The 19507-nt window shown below is 43.8% G+C and overlaps 2 protein-coding genes across 7 annotated transcripts in view; one reads left to right on the plus strand and one right to left on the minus strand.

Moving 5' to 3' along the window:
• SMARCC1 (SWI/SNF related, matrix associated, actin dependent regulator of chromatin subfamily c member 1) overlaps nucleotides 1-11917 on the minus strand; it is a 202983-nt gene extending 191066 nt beyond the window's left edge. For all 3 annotated transcript variants that reach the window (XM_042929205.1, XM_042929204.1, XM_042929206.1), the window contains exon 1: nucleotides 11774-11917. In XM_042929205.1, coding sequence (XP_042785139.1) covers nucleotides 11774-11836 — 63 coding nt within the window. In that variant the 5' untranslated portion in view covers nucleotides 11837-11917. The remainder of the gene's footprint in view (nucleotides 1-11773) is intronic.
• Nucleotides 10805-19507, plus strand: part of DHX30 (DExH-box helicase 30) — a 30232-nt gene continuing 21529 nt past the window's right edge. For 2 of the 4 annotated variants that reach the window (XM_042929196.1, XM_042929199.1), the window contains exons 1-4: nucleotides 10806-11287; nucleotides 13375-13469; nucleotides 14137-14243; nucleotides 15363-15417. In XM_042929196.1, the coding sequence (XP_042785130.1) occupies nucleotides 14219-14243; nucleotides 15363-15417 (80 nt within the window). In that variant the 5' untranslated portion in view covers nucleotides 10806-11287; nucleotides 13375-13469; nucleotides 14137-14218. Of the gene's footprint in view, nucleotides 11288-13374; nucleotides 13470-14136; nucleotides 14244-15362; nucleotides 15418-19507 lie in introns of all 4 variants that reach the window. The other 2 variants (XM_042929194.1, XM_042929197.1) reach the window with 2 other exon arrangements.

The following is a 19507-nucleotide window of genomic DNA, read 5'->3' on the forward strand; positions in this document are numbered from 1 at the left end:
GCTCCAGGCTCTGAGCTGTCAGCACAGAGCCCGACATGGGGCTTGAACTCACAAACTGTGAGATCATGACCTTAGCCAAAGTCATGATCTCACCTGAGCCAGACACTTAACCGGTTGAGCTACCCAGGCGTCCCTACCAATTTATTTTTCTAATATTAGTTCTCGTCATTGTTTATTGTATCCCATTGGGTTATCTTTTCTTCTGTAAAGTACATTCTCTAGTTTCTTCTTTCAGTAAGGGTCACTGGCTGAGATCATCTCTTACTCATTATGAAACTGAAAATCTATCACTTCATCATCCTACAAAGAGTTTAGCTGGATATAGAATTCTAAGTTGACAGTTATTTCTTAGCAAATTGTAGATTACTCCACTGTCTTCTTTTATTATTGTGAAGAATGTTGTTAAATTGCTTTCCACTGTGGTTTTGTACCTTTTCTCTTTAGTAGCTTGTAAGATTTCTTTATCCTTAATATCTGTAGTTTCATTGCACTGGGTCTAGGTGATTATTTTTATTTATCTTGCATGCCATTCAGTGTGCACATTTGTTCTAAGGGTATGCATCTTCAATTCTGGAACATTTCTAAACGTCATGTTAAATGCAGGATTACTTCTCTGCAGTCCCTCTAGTGTAATCTTTTGCAACTTATACACTTATATTAAAGCCCTTCAATCTAGTCTTTTTTTATAAGTTTACTTATTTTGAGAGAGAGAGCATGAGTGAGCAGGGGAGAGTCAGAGAGAGGGAAAGAGAGAATCACAAGCAGGCTCTGTGCTGTCAGCGCAGAGCCTGACTTCTCACGAACCATGAGATCATGAACTGAGATGAAATCAAGAATTGGACACTTAACTGACTGGGCCACCCAGGCACTCCTAGTCTTCATGTTTTTTAATTGTTCTGTTTTGTTTTTCTCTTAGTAATAAACTATGCACTCAGAATACAACATAACTTTCCAACTCACTAAACCTCTTTCCACTAAGACCTATCTGGAGTTCATGACATCTGTGTTTATTCAACAATTGCATTTTTAATTTCTAGGATTTCCATTTGGTTCTTTAAATATTTACCTGTCAACTTTTCATTCCTGGTAATTTTTATTTCATAATTTCTTATTCTTTTAAAACAGATTATCCTTCCTTTATATCTTTGGATACTCTAAAATATGTACTTTCAAGTTATTAGGTTACTCCATCATCATTTTATTTTTAATATTTTTAAATGTTTACTTATTTTTGAGAGATAGAGTGAGTGTGGGTGAGGGGCAGAGACAGAGGGAGACACAGAATCCGAAGCAGGCTCCAGGCTCCCAACTGTCAGCACAGAGCCCAACATGGGGCCCAAACCCACCAGCCATGAGATCATGACCCAAGCTGAAGTCAGATGCTCAAATGACTGAGCCACCCAGGCGCCCCTCATTTTATTTTTAAAACAGGATTTTTAAAATGTTTTTTTTATTTTTGAGAGAGAGACAGAGACAGAATGTGAGTGGGGAAGGAGCAGAGACAGAGAGATACAGGATCCAAAGCAGTCTCCAGGCTCTGAGCTGTCAGCACAGAGCCTGACACAGGGCTCAAACTCACGAACCGCAAGATCATGACCTGAGCCGAAGTTGGACGCTTAACCAAGTGAGCCACCCAGGTGCCCCCTAAATGTTTTATTTTTGAGAGAGAGAGAGAGAGAATGGGAAAACGAGTGAGCCAGGGAGGGACAGAGAGAGAGGGAGACACAGAATCTGAAGCAGCCTCCAGTCTCTGAGATGTTGGCACAGAGCCCAATGCGGGGCTCAAACTCACAAACCAAACCTTGAGATCATGACCTGAGCTGAAGTTGGTTGCTTAACCTACTAAGTCACCGAGGCGCCCCTCCATTATTTTCATTTTAATTGCAGTGAATTCATCTCTTAATGTTGATTTTGTTGGCTTTTTCTTTTGGATAGGTTTTCTTGTATGTTTGGAAGCTTGATTTATAAACAACTCATGAATGGGAATTTTTCCCTTACACATGTATCTCCTTCCCTGATGGTTTTGTGATAATCTCTACTCAATCCTCCAGGAACCCCAACCAGAAACAAGCCTTACATTAGTAACTTGAGACTCCGTTTCCACCGTAAAATTTGGGAGACAGGAGATCTACACATCCAGTGAGAGGGTAGCTGGATATAGGTTTGGACTCAAGGTTGTGTCTACTTCCTAGGTATACAATTTCATGTAAGCTACATTTTAGGCATAGATGGATTTTTTCTAGTCTCTGTTAAGTTCAGGGAACCCCACCTAAATTCCTAAATGCATGCAGTAATCCTGGGCCCAGTTATCCTCATCACATGGGGCACTTGTCCCCACCCACTCAATCACATTACCTTATAGGTTATAAACTTCAAATTGCCTCTATTTCTAGATCCATATAGTCCAAGATTACAACTCTGTTTCTGGCCAACATAAAATTTTGTCTTGCTTTTTAATATGGTTATGTAATTTATTTATTTAAAAGTTTGTTTCATGGGAATGCAAGCTGTTGCAGCCACTCTGGAAAACAGTATGGAGGTTCCTCAAAAAACTAAAAATAGAACTACCCTATGACCCAGCAATTGCACTACTAGGCATTCATCCAAGGGATACAGATGTGCTGTTTCGAAGGGACACACGCACCCCCATGTTTATAGCAGCACTATCAACAATAGCCAAAGTATGGAAATAGCCCAAATGTCCATCGATGGATGAACGGATAAAGAAGATGTGGTATGTATATACAATGTATATACTTGGCAATCAAAAAGAATGAAATCTTGCCATTTGCAACTATGTGGATGGAACTGGAGGGTATTATGCTGAGTGAAATTAGTCAGAAAAAGACAAAAATCATATGACTTCACTCATGTGAGGACTTTAAGAGACAAAACAGATGAACATAAGGGAAGGGAAACAAAAATAATATAAAAACAGGGAGGGTGACAAAACAGAAGAGACTCATGAATATGGACAACAAACTGAGGGTTACTGGAGGGGTTGTGGGAGGGGGGATGGGGGCTAAATGGGGAAGGGGCACTAAGGAATCTACTCCTGAAATCATTGTTGCACTATATGCTAACTAATTTGGATGTAAATTAAAAAAAAAAAATAAAACAACTTAAAAAAAAAGTTTATCTGAGAGAGTGAGCGAGCCAGAGAGAGCATGCATATGCAAGTGTAGGGAGGGCAGAGAGGAAGAGTGAGAATCCCAAGCAGGCTCAGTGCTGTCAGCTTGGAGCCCCACGCAGGGCTCAAACCTACAAACTGTGAGATCATGATCTGAGTGGAAATCAAGAGTCCAATGTTTAACCAACTGAACCACCCAGGCAACCCTGGATATATAATATTAATCTTTTATTAATTTTACCATGTGTTTGAAACAAAGGGAGTGGCATCAAAGTGTGTACAAGGCTACCTTGACCAGAAGCCCAGTTTCATTCACATTTTTAAAAAAGACTGTATGTTGGCACTTTCACAGTACCCCATGGTTAACAGTGATAGCTAAAAGGCAGCCTGGGAGCTATACATTCTCTTTCCAGTTTTACCAAAAAATATTTTCTAGATTGAAATGAATAACTGATTTGTGCAATTTGGCCAATGACACTAGCTAGAGTTTTCTTCTGAAATAACTGATTTAGGGGCATCTGGCTGGCTCAGTCAGTGAAGGGTGCAACTCTTGATCTCAGGGTTGTGGGTTCGAGCCCCAAGTTGGGTGAAGAGATTGCTTAAAAATAAAGTATTTAGGGGCACCTGTGTGGCCCAGTTGGTTAAGCGTCTGACTCTTGGTTTCGGCTCAGGTCATGATCTCATGGTTTGTAAGTTCAATCCCCACGTCGGGCTCTGTGGTGGCAGCATGGAGCCTGCTTGGAATTCTTTCACTCCCTCTCTCTCTGTCATTCCCCTGTGCGTGCATGCACGTGCACTCTCTCTCTCTCTCTCAAAATAAATAAACATTAAAAACATAATTGATTTATAACAGTGTGCATAATGAAAAATGTGATACTCCATTACCCAAATCCCCGTATTTCTGCAGTTTGGGGACAAAAATGAACTCAAGGCTTTGAAAGAAGTACATATATAAATGAAATATATTCATGTTCCAATGTTGCAATGATACAAACCTTAAAATACTGGTGCAAAGGACAGGGATAAGTTTGAATAAAAGAAATCTTATAGAGATGCACTTTGGTATAATTACAAATGAAATGCTATAATCTGATTTTTAAAATCCAGGGTGGTGGGCATTGGGTCACTGTCAGGAACTATACAGGTGCAGGTCTGGAATTTTACCCCACTTACAAGCTAAACTGGTAGTTACCCTGTTACTACCTGGTAGGTGTTGACAGAAGACACAAGACTCCTGGATCAGACACAAAGGACTTCAATCACAGCAAAAGCAGTAGCTGAGCCTCATGAGTAGCCGAGCTTCATAACAGTTCCCTATGCCCCCCAAGTTTCCTGGGTGTAATATGAAAATGTTGACCATAGTTGTCTGCTCACATAGTGTTTCATTATCAGAGAGATACACTGAATTTGGGAGATTGTTTTTATAGCAAGTGGAAGTTAAATCTGCTCTTTGTCCTGGGGGAGACAATACTTCATCTCTCCAGGTTTCTGCTGAAAACACAGCCCTGAAAAACAGTCTAGGTAAAGAGAAGGTAGGGCCATGCATTCTTGGTATATCCAACGTGAACTTGCAGGGATGTTTAAGGTCCATGACATAACATATACTATCTCATCACTTTTGTGTATTTTGAAATTAGTACAAACTTATCTAATTATAATAGAAAGTAAATATAGGTGTGCCTGGATGGATCAGTCGATTAAGCGTCTGACTTCAGCTCAGGCCATGACCTCGTGGTTCATGAGTTCAAGCCCCGCATCAGGCTTTGCACTAACAGTGTGGAATCTGCTTGGGTTTCTCTCTCTCTCCCTCTCTCTGCCCCTCCCCTGTTTGCGTGTACTCTCTCTCTCAAAATAAATAAACTTCTAAATGTTTTAAAAAGAAACATACATCTGAGTCTAATATATTTGAAAATGCATGAATGGCTACCGTTATAAAATATAACACTATAAATTTCTTTCTCAGGAACCCTACACATTCCAGATACTTTCTTTTTTTATTATCATAAAAGGAATACATACTTTTGGTCACCCAAAATCCAACAATGTAGAAGAGTATAAAGTGGAAACTAAGAGACTCTAATTTAGCTGCACAGGTAATAATTCTAATATAGGAGCACCAGGCTGGCTTGATCAGTAGAGTATGAAACCCCTTGATCCGTGGGTTGTGAGTTCAGGCCCCATATTGGCCGTAGAGCTTACTTTAAAAAAACAAAACAAAAACAACAGTTCTGATATATTCTTGCAGAGATGTTCTATGCTTACATAAGCATATGTATAAACACATGGTCTTTTTAAAAACATAGTTGGAATCATAAACATACTATCACAAAACATGCCTTTTTATGCTCAACATTTCCTGGATATTTTTCAGTGTTTTCACACTAGATCTAACTCATTAATTAATTAGTTAATTAATTAATTTACTTATTGGAGCCCAATGCAGGGCCTCAACTCACAACCCTGAGATCAAGACCTGAGCTGAGATCGAGTTGGATGCTTAACTGACTGAGCCACCCAGGCGCCCCATAACTCATTCTTTTAAATTGCTACATACTACTTCATTTAACTGATGTTATCATGGACTGATTTGTGTCTCCTCCAAACTCATATGTTGAATCCCTAGCCTCCAACATGACTGTATTTAAATAGGGTCTTTAGGGAGTTAATGAAGGTTAATTGAGGTCATGAGTGGGACTCTAATCCGATAGGATTAGTGTCCTTAAAAGAAGAACAGGCACCAGAGACCTCTCTCTCTCCACACAAGCACAGAGGAAAGGCTATGTGAGGGCATAGCAAGACAGCAACCATCTGCAAGCCAGGGATAAGGGCCTCAGCAGAAAGCAACTCTGATGGCACCTTGATCTTGGATTTCTGGCCACAGAACTATGAAAAGGTAAATTTCTGTTGTTTAAGCCACCCAGATTGTGGCATTTCATAATGACATCTGGAGACTAATACAGATATATTCCTTTTGTTTTTAAGTTTATTTAGACAGAGAGAGAACATGGGGGAGGGGCAGAGAGAGAGAATCCCAAGCAGGCTCCACACTGTCAGCACAGAGCCAGATGTGGGGCTTGAACCTACAAACCGCAAGATCCTGACATGAGGCAAGATCAAGAGTTGGATGCTCAATGGACTGAGCCACCCAGGCACCCCAGGGCATGCACATTTTAAATCTGATACTGCCAAACTGACTTCTAAATAAATACTACCAATTTACAGTTCCCACAATAGTGTGTGAATGCTTGTCTCCCATGTGCAAGTGCTCATTCAACATGTATTCAGCACCTACTTCTGACAGTGCCAGACATTGTGCAAGGTGCTAATGAGACAGCGATGACAATTAAGTCCCTGCCCTCAAGATCTTTATTCTAGGGGAGAAACCAGCAATAAATAAGGATTCCACAAATAAATACACAAGGTGGTCTGAGAAGTTGTCTTTGAGATAACATCTGAGCAGAGACCCAGATGAAGAGAGAAAACAAATCTTACCAATACTTGAAGAAAGAATGCTAAGTGTGTTTCATAGTTCCAAGTATCTTTAAAAAATAAGCAAAGTTGCAATTCTATTCCTAGCTAAGTACCCAAAAGAAATACAAACAGGTATTCAGACAAAAATGCATACATCAACGTTCACAGCAGTGTTATTCCTGATAGCCAAAAGGTGGAAATAACCCATATGCCCAACAACATATGAATAGAACAAAATGAAACATTATTCAACTATAAAAAAAATGAAGCAATGACATATGCTACAAAACAGATAAATCTTAAAAACATTATGCTAACTGAAAAAAAGCCAGACATAAAAGGCCATATGTTATATGATTTCATTTATATGAAATATCTGGGATAAGAAAATCCATGGAAACAGCAGTTTAGTGGTTGCCAGGGGCTGTTGCTGGGGAGGATGGGAGGAGGAGGATGGGGAGAAACTGCTTAACAGGTACATATGGGACTTCCTTTTGGGGTAATGAAAATGTTCTGGAACTAGAGAGTAGTTATGGTTGAACAACATGTACATGTACCAAATGCCACTGAAATGTACACTTGAAAATGGTTAAAATGTTGAATTTTATGTCATGCATATTTTGCTACAATAAAAGATAACACATTAAAAAAAAAAAAAAAAGCAAGGTAGGGGCACCTGGGCGGCTCAATCAGTTAAGCGTCCAATTTTGGCTCAGGTCATGATCTCATGGCTTGTGGGTTCGAGTCCCCATCAAGCTCTATGCTGTCAGCACAGATCCTCTGTCCCTCTCTCTGCCCCCCACCTCAAAAATAAATAAACATTAAAAAAAGTAAAGTTGAACTTTCTCTTCTTAGACCTAATGGTCATTATGCAATGTATTTTTGTTGACTTCCTATTCATGCCCAATACCCATTTAAAAGAAAATTTTAATGTTTATTTTTGAGAGATAGAGACAGAATGCAAACAGGGGAAGGGCAGAGACAGAGGGAGACACAGCATCCGAAGTGGGCTTCAGGCTCCAAGCTGGCAGCACAGAGCCTGACATGGGGCTCAAACTCATGAACTGTGAGATCATGACCTGAGCCGAAACCAAGAGTCGGATGCTTAACCAGGCACACCCAGGGACCCCATCAATACCCATTCTCTGTTGAATTATGGATGTTAAAAAATTAATCTGTGGAAACATCTGCGTGGCTCAGTTGGTTAAGCGTCCAACTTTGGCTCAGGTCATGATCTCGAAGTTCTTGAGTTTCAAGCCCCACATCAGGCTTTGCACTGGTGGTGCAGAGCCTGCTTGGGATCTCTCTCTCCCTCTCCCCCTCTCTCTTCCCCTTTCCCACTTGTGTTCTCACTCTCTTAAAATAAATAAACTGAAAAAAAATTAATCTTTGAACTCAGCATATTAAGGAAATTAATTCCCTACCTTAATGAAAACCAGTTTATGGAATTTTCCATATTTACATAGAGATCTGAAAAAGTACCAGTTCACTGTAAATGGAATTGTTTAGAGTAATGGAATTTCAGAATTGAAATGGCCTTAAAAGTCATCTCATTCAACTTTGTTCTGACTTAAGAATCTTCTAACTCTACAGTATATCTTGCTAAATGTCCCCTTTGACTTTGACAAAGCACAGAAAGGGAGTGTTTAGCCTTTTTTGAAAACCTACTTTGAAGTACCCACAAAATTACCTCAGTCTGGAGTAGTAAACATAAAGGGGGAAAATGCCACTCAAACTAGGCAACTGAAGAGAGTTTACAAATGAGGCTATTGACACAAATTGTGGGCAGGTTTAAACGAATCCAAGAAATACTGTAGGGCTATCAACACAGAACCTCCCACAGGCACACAGTGACATTAGCTTGGAGGTGTAACAGAGCTCCTAGATCTCACTCCTCATGGCTGTAGATCCCATGACAAAAATTATGTTCTTCTACCCTATTTCCTGTGGCTCAATGGCCTTGAGCCACAAATTCCACTTCAATATATAAAATAAAATTGGTTCTACCAACACTTCAAGAAACTGAAGAAAAGTGGCATGAATCCACAGGACAATAATCTGATGGGAGGTAATTATCCAAACATGGCACTGGGGACTCAAATATAACACAAAGAAGCTGGTGTTCTAGTTGGGGAAGATGGAGCAAAGAAATACCTTGGAGTGCTGCCCCACGGAGAAAAATAAACTGCCATAGAAATTCAAAGGCATTCAACGGTCTGAAGTGAAGTTTCCAGACAGAGATGTTAGCAAAGTATGAGGTCTACGGACCGGACCCAGGGAAATAAGGTAGTGATAAGGAAATGAGCAGCAAACAAGAGATGAAAGCAAAAAAGACACTGACTGGCACTCATCCTATTATAAAGTGCATCACTTTATCAACTTCCACCAGATACAACCATTCATTAAGAATAGTTAAAGGCTCAAGAAAAAGGAAAGGACCTTAAGAAAGAAAACTAAAAACAGAAAATCTGCAGGAAGTAAAACTACTTAGAATGCTCCACTTGTGTCTCTTTCGCAGTGCTTCCTCTAGGTTTCAAGACTCGCTTACATGCTTTTCTCATTCCGTCAGAACGTCTTTTACAGTAGGGACCACATCTTCAGACTTAACATTCACAACGGCATTTCTTTTTTTTTTTTTTGTTTATTTATTTTGAGAGCGAGCGAGCAGGGGAGGGGCAGAGGGAGAGGGAGAGAGAGAATCCCAAGTAGGTTTCCTACTGACAGTACAAAGCCTGACATGGGCTCCGACTCGCAAATTGTGAGATCATGACCTGAACCAAAACCGAGTCAGACACTTAACTGACTGAGCCACCCAGGTGCCCTCACAACTGCATTTTAAACATAATCTGTATGCCTCTTCTACAACTTCCTTGTCCCTTAATTATGTTAACGGTGTGCAAGTTTTCCAGCCCCTGGGCACAGATCTCAGTCACCTCTCCACACACCTGTGGCCAGGGACAAGCAAGGTGCTCTGTCATCACCCTGTCATTCCTTTCTTGCCCTTTTTGCTGCTGAGCATAGCTGAATCCCTCAGTACCCCTCTTCTCATTAGTACCCTAACTCCTATTTTTCCTGCCAATCTTACCCTCACACTTCCAGAATAACCTTCTTAAAATCGGACAGTTATTTTACTTTCCTACTTAGAATTATAAACCTAATGCATACAAATTTGCATGCAAGAATAATTGCATACAAATAAGGTCAACATCCCTCAGCACAGCATTCATAGCTATACTTTTTTGTTCCATCGCCTCTAAAACCTGTACACATATCCAACCCTCTGGTCATACTGCATTACCTTATATTCTTAGAATCTGCCTTTTGTACCACTGGCTGTCTTTGCTTCTATGGTTCCTTCTTGATTTTGGCATTGAGTAACTATTCCTCCCTCTCAACCCTTCATACCTCCTCTCCAGCATTTAGCACTTTCTCTCTGCCTCACACAATGTTTTCATCTTGTTTATCAGGCCCTAAGCCCCTTGAGGACAGGTCGTTGTGTCTTCAAACCTGCTTACAACAATTGTTATACACTTGACTCAAATATGTGCACACGGATCATTTCCCATAGAGCATAGCACAGCACCATGCCCTGCTCAGAAAAGGTGTCAAGTAGTTGCATGAATGCACGATGCTCCACACCCACCACCCCCGCCCTTCTGTCCAATGTAGAAAGAAAATACTTGTTACATTTAATTGCTCGGGTAAAAATGACGGGATATGTCACTAATTCTTCATTTATTCCAAAAGGCCACGTCTTAAAAGCATTTTCTAGGTCTTTCCAGCTATAAAGTCTTGACCCAGCCTCAGAGCTACCCCAACTGAGTTCTCTCGTTTATTTAGTTGGAAGTCCACTGAACTCCCACGGAGCCTCATCTAGAGGACCGCAGCATGTGTCTGGGACAATGCCCTTGTTCACTTAGGCGAGGCCAGGGGCGGGGGCGAGACCTCCAGACCCGACGGCACTCGGACCAGCAAGGGCTACCTTGTCCTTTTCCCAGCGTCGCACAGTTTACAACGTGCCATCGCGTTGGTCTCCTCCTAACAATGTCGTGAGGCAGAAATTCTCACCTCCCTAAAGAAACAGAAGATCGGAGGGGAGATGGAGAGGAGAAGAGGCGTGGCAACGGGCTGTGGCGGGGAAGGCGAGTGGAGGTCCGGAGCCCGAGCTGGATTTCGTTCCTGGCTCAGCCCTTGCCGGCCGGGGGCCGTGGGGCGGGCGCGCAGAGGACGCGAGAGCCCTCCAACTCTCACACTGCGAGGGGCTGAGGCGCGGCGAGAGGGGCGCCGTGCGGGACCCCGGTCGCCCAAGCCCGCTCCCTCAGCGGCCCCACCGCTACCCGCGCGCCCACCCCTTCGGCGGCTCTGCCGGAAGTCCCGCCTGCGCCCGCCGCGGCCGCCCCCCATTGGGCCCGGCGCCGGGGTCTCGCCGCGGGTTGGCCGTCCGGCGGCGTGAGCCCTGGGAGGCCTCTGCGAGCCACTGCTGGGGGACCCTCTGGAGACCCGCTCAGAAGCGGGGTTGCCGCGGGAGGCGGAGCGAGGAGCGCCGGGGCTACCGGCGGGACTTCCGCCACGGGACCCGGAAGGGGCCGCGCCGCCGCTGGTGGGAGTTGTAGTCCGGCCGTGGTTGGGGGGGGCCCGCGGCTCATGCGCGGTGCACCGAGGCTTGTTTCACATCTGTAACAACAGGTGAATTGGGCTTTTTATTCTCCCCTTTCGTGTCCCCTTGAGGAGCTTGCCGTGGCCGGGGGTGGTCGGCGCGAGGAGGGGCCCGGGTCCGATCGCCGGCTTGGCGGAGAGTGGGGCGGAGAAGCGGGCGGGCCCGAGGAGCAGGCCGGGCATCCTAGGCCTGCCCGCGAAGCCGGCCCAGCCGAGCCGTGGGCAGCCAGGCCTCGGCCTGCCGTTGCCATGGAGCCTGGGCGGGGGCGGGGGCCAGGCCGGTCCGCCGGGGCGGGCCTGGTAGCCAGGGGCTCCGCGGGGACCGCGGGAGAGGCCGCTTCATTGGCGCAACGACGCCTCCGCCTCAGGGGATGCTCCGTTCCCCGAGGCAGGGCCTGGAGGAAGCCCCCGGAGTGCCCCGGGACCTTTGTCTGTACCCCGTGCCGCCTGGACCGTTCGTCCAAAGGGAGGCCTGGTGCATTCTGGTCCCCCTCGTTTGCCCCTTTTTGCACCCACCTTGTCACTGGGGGAGGCCAAGGGGTGAGGTGTTCTTTGTTTGCTGGTGGTGACTTGCCCCATTTCGCAGGGGAAGACCTAATGCATGTTGGGTCCTTTGTTTGCACTGAACTGGAGTCCCAGGGGTCCTCAGAACCCCCAAGCCCCGAGTATGGCGTCAGCATGCTGTCTAGCTAGTCCTCGGGTAGCAACATTGGTCACCGTAATTGTGATGTTGCAAGGCAGAGATTGTCCCACTTTGCAACCCCAGCCCACAGGGGCTTGCCGTACACTGTGGCAGGTGGACTGCAGATGGCCAGGTGCAGACTCTCAAACTGTTTTTGGTTGCAACTTACTGGCCACAGGGAAAGGAGACATTGATGGTTTCCCTTGGTGTTTCTTTGAAGGCAATAAAGCCACTGTCATTGTGGGTCTTGACTACATCTTACAATTAAATCTTGGAGTTTTGGAGTTTCCAGGAGGGAGGCCTCTTTTCTTGATGGAGTTTATGGGAGTGCTCTTTATTTGTATAACTGTTTAAGATGCGGGAAACACATCCTTCGCTGTATTTTTTATCTGTGTTAGGTTGTCCCTTTGCCTTCAAAAGATGTTTATTCTCCCAAGCGTTTTAGCTTATGTAGCCATGGTCCAAAGTTTATCAGTTGGACCCTTCTTTCCCCTTTCAACCTTTGTGTCACTATAAAATATTATTTCCAAGAATGAACCATGGGACATCTAGGCAATATATCTAGCATAATATCATGGAAATAATAAAAATATTGTAGTATTAAGCGTGTGAAGCTTTGGAGTCCAGTACCCAACTTCAGGTTTCCATTTTGCCCTGAGGCAGCTATGGGATCTTGGGCAAGTTGTGTGACTTTCTCTGGGAAAATCTGCCTCTATTTCCTTCTCTGGGAAAGATCATTTCTGCCTCCCTGGGTAGTTGCATAGATTAACTGCTATAAAATCTATGGAAGTACTTTGTGAACTATAAAAATGATATTCAATGTCTAGTTGTTATTTTCTTCATCTGGAAGAGCTTGATCTACCTTAGATAGGGTTGTGTTAGAGTCAATACAGGATTAGAACTCAAAACTGAAGCAGGTTGGGGTGCCTGGGTGGCTCAATCAGTTAAACGTCCGACTTCAGCTCAGGTCATGATCTTGCGGTTCGTGAGTTCAAGCCCTGTGTCGGGCTCTGTGCTGACAGCTCAGAGCCTGGAGCCTCTTCAGATTCTGTGTCTCCCTCTCTCTGCCCCTCTGTTCATGCTCTCGCTTGCTCTTTCAAAGAATAAATAAACATTAAAAAATTTAAAAAAAAACTGAAGCAGGTTTTGCTCTGGGCTCAGAGAAAATATTTTCAGGACTACAAACCCCTCTTTACCATGACATCTCTTTCTTGGTATCTTTGCAGGTGCTGGTGTAGAGTAGCTCATGATTTGATGGGTCGTGAGTGGGTCATGGCAGGTCCTGAAGTGACACCAGTGTGTCCAGTGTGTGTTTCATGCTATTAACAAAATGTGTCCTTGTTGTTAGAGTTAGTAATGAATTTCATTGGTCTGCAGCAACTTTATTTTCCCTGTGGGTCCCATCACTCTAGTGACCCAGGCTTCTATTTTCTAGGAGGAGGCCCAGCCTCGTGATGAGGAATAGCAAGGAGAGAATTCAGCTCCAGTTCAGAAGCCTACAAAATCTGAGACTGTCACTGCTCTTGTAAGGTAAGTTGATTTAGCCATGCACACATAGTAGTGGTGGATCTCATGCTCAGCCACACTGTAAAGCAAAGACATGCATTAAATCCACTTGTGACTATCTTGGAAGACATTAGTTAGTCGTTATGGAATCTTTCTGTCCTTGAATCATCCCACAGTGACTCTACCTGGAATTAAGCAGTGTTTCATTATGCAAGAAATCTTGACATAACATTATTTTACTTATCTCTGAATTATTTAACAGAAACTCTGCATCATAAAAGTTTCCAATATAATTATATTTCAAGGAACACAGCTTTTTTTTTTTTTTTTAATCTCTATGAAATGTTCTAGAGCTCAGTAAAATATCTCTGAAACATCCTATCTTGAATATCATATGTATTTTTTAGGCCAATACAGGTAAAGATAGTGTTATGTGAGCCTTGGAGAGGGTCAGGGACTTTTTAAAAGCAAAACTAAGAGTCTGTTTACAAGCAAATTGATTTACTCTTTCTCGCAAGAAAGTATTGTCTCAAATAATAATCATTTACATGTTTTGGATTTTTATAGTACTCAGGTTTTCTTTAAGATTAGAATCTCAAATTACACCCTTTTTCTTTTAATTTGGGTAGAAGGAGTCTGTAGAATGTAACTTCTTAAAATGAATTGTGTCCTTGTTGATATTGTATTGAAGTTTCCTCTCTGAGCTACCATATCCTAACGGCTGAAATTTCCGGCATCCCTGGGGGAGAGGAGGCCATCAGGGCAGACCTGCTATGGACCTGAAAGATTCGGCCCCAGGTCAGCCCTCCACCCCTATCCCCCACGATTTAGGAATGAGATGGGAAGGCAGTCAGGAGCAGAAGTGTAGGCCCCATTAGACTCCTTGCAATATTGGACATTATCCTGATTTGCTAAAACAGTGTGTAGATTTTTTTTTTTAATTTTTTAAAATGTTTATTCATTTTTGAGAGAGAAACAGACACAGAGCACAAGTGGGAGAGGGCAGAGAGAGTGGGAGATACAGAATCCAAAGCAGGCTCCATGCTCTGAGCTGTCAGCACAGAGTTCGATGTGGGGCTTGAACCCATGAACCGTGAGATCATGACCTGAGCTGAAGTCAGATACTTAACTGACTGAGCCACCCAGGAGCCTTGTGTAGATATTTTTAAACTAAGGCCATATAAGGTTATGCACCAGTCCAGGAGTACTACATTATTAAGAACATCTATAAGTGAGTTTGAGTATTTTTTAAACAAAATCAATAAACTGGAGGTGTTATTTATTTGTATGCGTGTATGATTTAAGTCTCGAGGTATACTCTTCAGTTAAATGATCAAAATGCACCAAAAGTTTTGCTCAAGAGTTGAACTTCAACTTAGTATTTGTTATTTCATAGACTCTACCGTGAAGAAAAGCTTTGTATCTTGAATCACGATAGTTACTCTTGATATTGCTGTCCGGTCCCACCGCTTGGGGCTTGACCTAGTTGTGTGAAAGCCCAGTAAACCAGTTTGTCTATAAGGCACTCGTTAGTCCCATTTGCTGATACCACATGAGGAAAGGGGTCCATGTAGAATTTCCTTTCTTCCCAGAAGTCCCAGGAAAGCTGCAAGTACTGTGATGAAGTGGAAATATGTCTCTCAGGATAAAATACCTCTCGTTCTGTTTAGCAGGGTTCAGGGAGTTTAGGACAGAGAAACGAAGAAAGCTCTTAATGAGTAAGAAACAAAGACATGTAATTACTCTAGAGTGGAGATGGCCCTTCCATCCTTAAGAGTGGGAGCAGCAGTTGGGTCTCATCAGTGAAGAGCTTCATTTTTCTCACCTTCTGGAAAGTGCTCTCTGTGTTATTGAAGTCTTCTCTGTGGGATCCTGGACCAAGAATAGTAACCATTGCCTCTCTGCCCTCCTTCTTAGGATTCCAGCTTTCCCTCCTGGCCAGAAATGTTCAGCCTGGACTCATTCAGAAAAGGTAAGAATGTAGCTGTGCTGGTGACCTCATGCTCTTCCTCCCTGTGATGGGCAGCTGTGAGGGCTATGAAGATCCCTCACCAGTGTGTAGTCCTTAGACCCCTTTTTTGTATGACTTTCCATTGTCCTTTCTCTGCCTTCCTCTTGCACGGGGCTTATAACCTGTGTCTGAGTCCTTGTCAGAGTACCTGTGTTCATTTGCTGCCCCTCCCCCCGAATATCCTCTCAGACACAGTCACTGCTTTTTGAAATCCCAGCTCTTTTTCTAAGCCAGCGTTTTACACCATTTCCTCTGTGAACCATTCTTGATTCTGTCAACCAAATGCAACCTCTCCTCTGTCTGATTTCCTCAGCACCAGATCTGTACTTTCTTGTGCTTAGTCTATTCTGAATTAATCTTTGCATCCCTAGATTAGAAGCTCCCTGTAGCCAGGGCCTCTTGGGCTCCTTCATCGTCCGTTGTACCTGGCACAGCATTGTGCACAGGGTAGGTGTCAATAAATGTTGGTGGAAGCGGATTGAGTCATTTTTACATTAGTGGTTGTAGAAGCTGGCAAGTTTTGGAATCAGTGCTCTCCAGCACGTTGGGTAAAAGGGTTGCATAAGCAGTGTCAGGACTGAGCCATGGCTGGGCCGAAGGGTAGCTAGCATTCATTCCTGCTTTCAGGAAGTGCTGTAGCTGGTGAAGTCTTCAAGGGCCGTACCCCAGGGAGCTTTGCATATCTTAGGAGCATGACTTTTCTTCTTTAAGGGAACAGTGAGTAAAAGTCCTTCACCTCTATTGAAGCTGACCACCAGGCACCTGTCTAGCATATTTTACAAATCAATGAACACCATACAGGCCTTCCATAACTGCTGATTAAAAAGGTCCTCCCCGTTGTGTCTCCTCTCCCACTTATGTTCCTACAGGCCTGGAAAACCTTGCCCTAGTGCTGCCTGTTGAATGGGGTCAGAAGGAGGGCTGGATATACCGGAGCTCAGAGCAGCCTCTTCTTGCCTCCCTGTTTGTTTTTAGCCACCTTGTCTGTTTTCATATTGCATGAAAAAATTCATCTCTGTCATCTTGGTTTTGCTGGTTAACTATCTGAAAAGGGAAACATTGGGTTTGAGATTAGTGTGCACAGCACATTTTGAGCTGAAAATTAAGTACACTCAATTGCCTTGTGTTTACTGGTTAATCAGTGGGCTTCGTTTTCCACCCACTTGTGAAAGTTGGATGCAAATAAGTTCTCTTATGGTGGCAGTGCCTGAGTGGACAGCACTGATTTTGTAAAGAGGTAGGAGCCCCATGAAATCATAATCCTCCTTTTTTCTGCATTACTTAACTCCCCCATGATAGGGAGATGGTGAGAGTGAGAGAGTTTGGGGGCAAAATTCCTGTATAGCATTTGTGATTTTTCTTTCTAGGCTGGGGATTGATTTGTTCAAGAGGCTTTTCATCAGGGGTGACACGGTTAGCATTCAGTTTCATGGGAGACAACAGCCTCACTGAGCAAAAGTTCTGGAGCCAGATGCCTGGTTCATGTCACACTTCTACACCCTTGGTGGCCAAGGCTGGAGGCAGGAGTTTGAGCCTCCATGCCTCCGTTTCCTCACGATGTAAGTGGGCTGGATCATAGTACCTGCCTCGTCGGGTTGTTTTAAGGATCAGATGAGTTAATACGTGTAAAGAGCTTAGAACAGGGCCTGACACCTGGTAAGTTCACAAGCCATGGTACTAAGTAGCTTCAGGATGTAATAATCAGACATAGTCTGATTTAGGACCTTACTTTCCACACAGGTAAGTGTTATATTCTTAACAACAACCATTTTATGCTTGAAGGTCTCAGGGTAAACCATTAATCAGAAAGTTTACTGCCTTGAATATTTTCCTTCAGGCAAACGTACCTTTTCTTTTCTGACTATAAGGCTGACTGCTCTTTCCTGTCTTCTGAAGGCTGGTATCACTTGTGGTTTGCACCATAACCTTGACAACTGGTCATGTGTGGCCTTGTGACATTTTTCTTGTTGTGTAGGACTGTTCTTTATCTCTCATGGAGTTTTTATGTTTCTTTGCTCCTCATGATGAGATTATTAGCTCCATAAGGTGTCACGAATCTTGAAGGGAAACGTCACATAGTGGAAAGCTTGAGTCAGACTGGCTGGGGTTCGAATCTGGTCCCCACTCACACTAGCAAGGTGGAAACTCCCTGATCCTGTTTCTCAGCCTCTATCTTCAGAGGTGTAATGAAGATTAGGGATAATATAAGAAAAGCACTTGGGTGTGATCTGTCCCTAGCCCTCAGTCTTGAGTTGGCAGGCCCTTGATACATGTGAATAGATTGATCTATTTGAGGTGCAGCTCTGTAGCCGGTGTTTTTTGTTTGTTTGTTTAATTTTTATTTAATTTTTTCTATGTTTATTTTTGAGAGAGAGACAGAGAGACAGTGTGTGAGTGGGGGAGGGGCAGAGAAAGAAGGAGACACAGAATCTGAAGCAGGCTCGAGGCTCTGAACTGTCAGCACAGAGTCTGACACGGGGCTCGAGCTCACAAACCATGAGATCATGACCTGAGCTGAAGTCGGATACTTAACTGAGGGAACCACCCAGGCGTCCCTGTAGCCGGTGTTTTGCAGGAGAGTGACAGCCTGTCCTCAGCATGCGGTGTGCTGTGTGGCTGCACGATTGATCACCTATGTACGAGATGCTAGAGCGGAGACAGCTATGTGTCAATGATGTTTTCTTGTACTCAGGAGCTTACAGTCTCAGTGGGATAGGTCATTTGATGGATCCGAAGGCAGTAGCCATAGCAGTTCCCTGCAGCACTGTGGACAGTGGCCCCCTGGGTCTGTGGTTACCGTCTTTTCTCTTATGTAATTCAACAGAGCTGCCAATGCCTCCCAACTAGTGTGCGTGTGTGCCTGGTAAGTGGCCTGTTACTGTCTTTGCCAACATCCCAACACAAGTTTCTTGTCTGTCAGCAGTAATGCCATCAGAATCAGGCCTCAAAGAACAAGCTGAGTCTTTTACAGGCGGCACAAACCTTTGAAAAACACTAGATCAACAGCAAGAATGTGCAATTTTCCTCCAGCTCCACGGTTAGAAGAGGGCCCAGATATGTTGTAGGATTATAACACCCCCCCATTACTGAAAATGCTTAATGAAACAAATAATCATCAAATCATTTATTCTTTTTGTTTGTTTTCAATCCAGCCCCCCTGGATATGAATGAGAATCCTGCTCAAACAGGACTGGAGAGGTTGAGCTGGTCATTTTCCACCTTAGTTTCAAGATAAACCTTGATCCTAGATACTTTGTTCCAGAATACCCTACAGGCATTTCTGCTGTAACCCTGGGTGTGTGTTTTCTGCAAAATCACGCACCTCTGATACTATAAGAGGGCTTGTGGGAAAGACAGAGTTGAGGCAATAATACAGCTGCAAGTTTATGGCCAGAGTGTGAAAGCAGCAGTCCCTGGCACCTGGGAAGATGCTTTGGACTGCCGAGGCAGGCAGCTCAACGTGATGCTAAAAATGTGCAAAGTGCGTTCTAACGGGAAGAGCTGGCAGATGCTGAGGCCGTGCAGGTGGCAGTGGAGCTGTGAGCCCGTGGGGCTGCCACTAAGGATTGTGTGCAGCTGGCAGTGTGGGGGAGGAGGATCTCAGTGCAGGTACTTGCTTTTCCCTCCAACATTTTATTACGGAAATTTTCAAAACTACTGAAATGTTGAAGTCATTGTATAGTGAACACCCATCTGTCCATCACCTCGATTCCCTATAGGCACTCCATTTTAATTTTTAAAAAATATAGTTGGAAGGGTCTTTTGTTTTCCTGCTCTAAATTATAATTCTACCTCTGCTATTTCAGTCCCCTTGCCTTAGGAAACTCAACATTCGAACCAAGTGTTCTCCTGTTTTACTGTTATCATTCCCCTATGTACCAACTGTGTACAAGCCAATTTGCATTATGGAAATGGGTGTCACGGTAGCAGAACAGACTGCTGCTTAAGCATGTAGTGTGTGTGGCTGTCTCTCTCTGCTCCTCTCCTGCTCCATTTAGTGTACTGAAATTAGTGGGGCAAAGAAAGCAGAGAACTCATGCACTCTTTCCCC

Source organism: Panthera leo, chromosome A2 (assembly GCF_018350215.1).
Source record: "Panthera leo isolate Ple1 chromosome A2, P.leo_Ple1_pat1.1, whole genome shotgun sequence".
NCBI lineage: Eukaryota > Metazoa > Chordata > Mammalia > Carnivora > Felidae > Panthera > Panthera leo.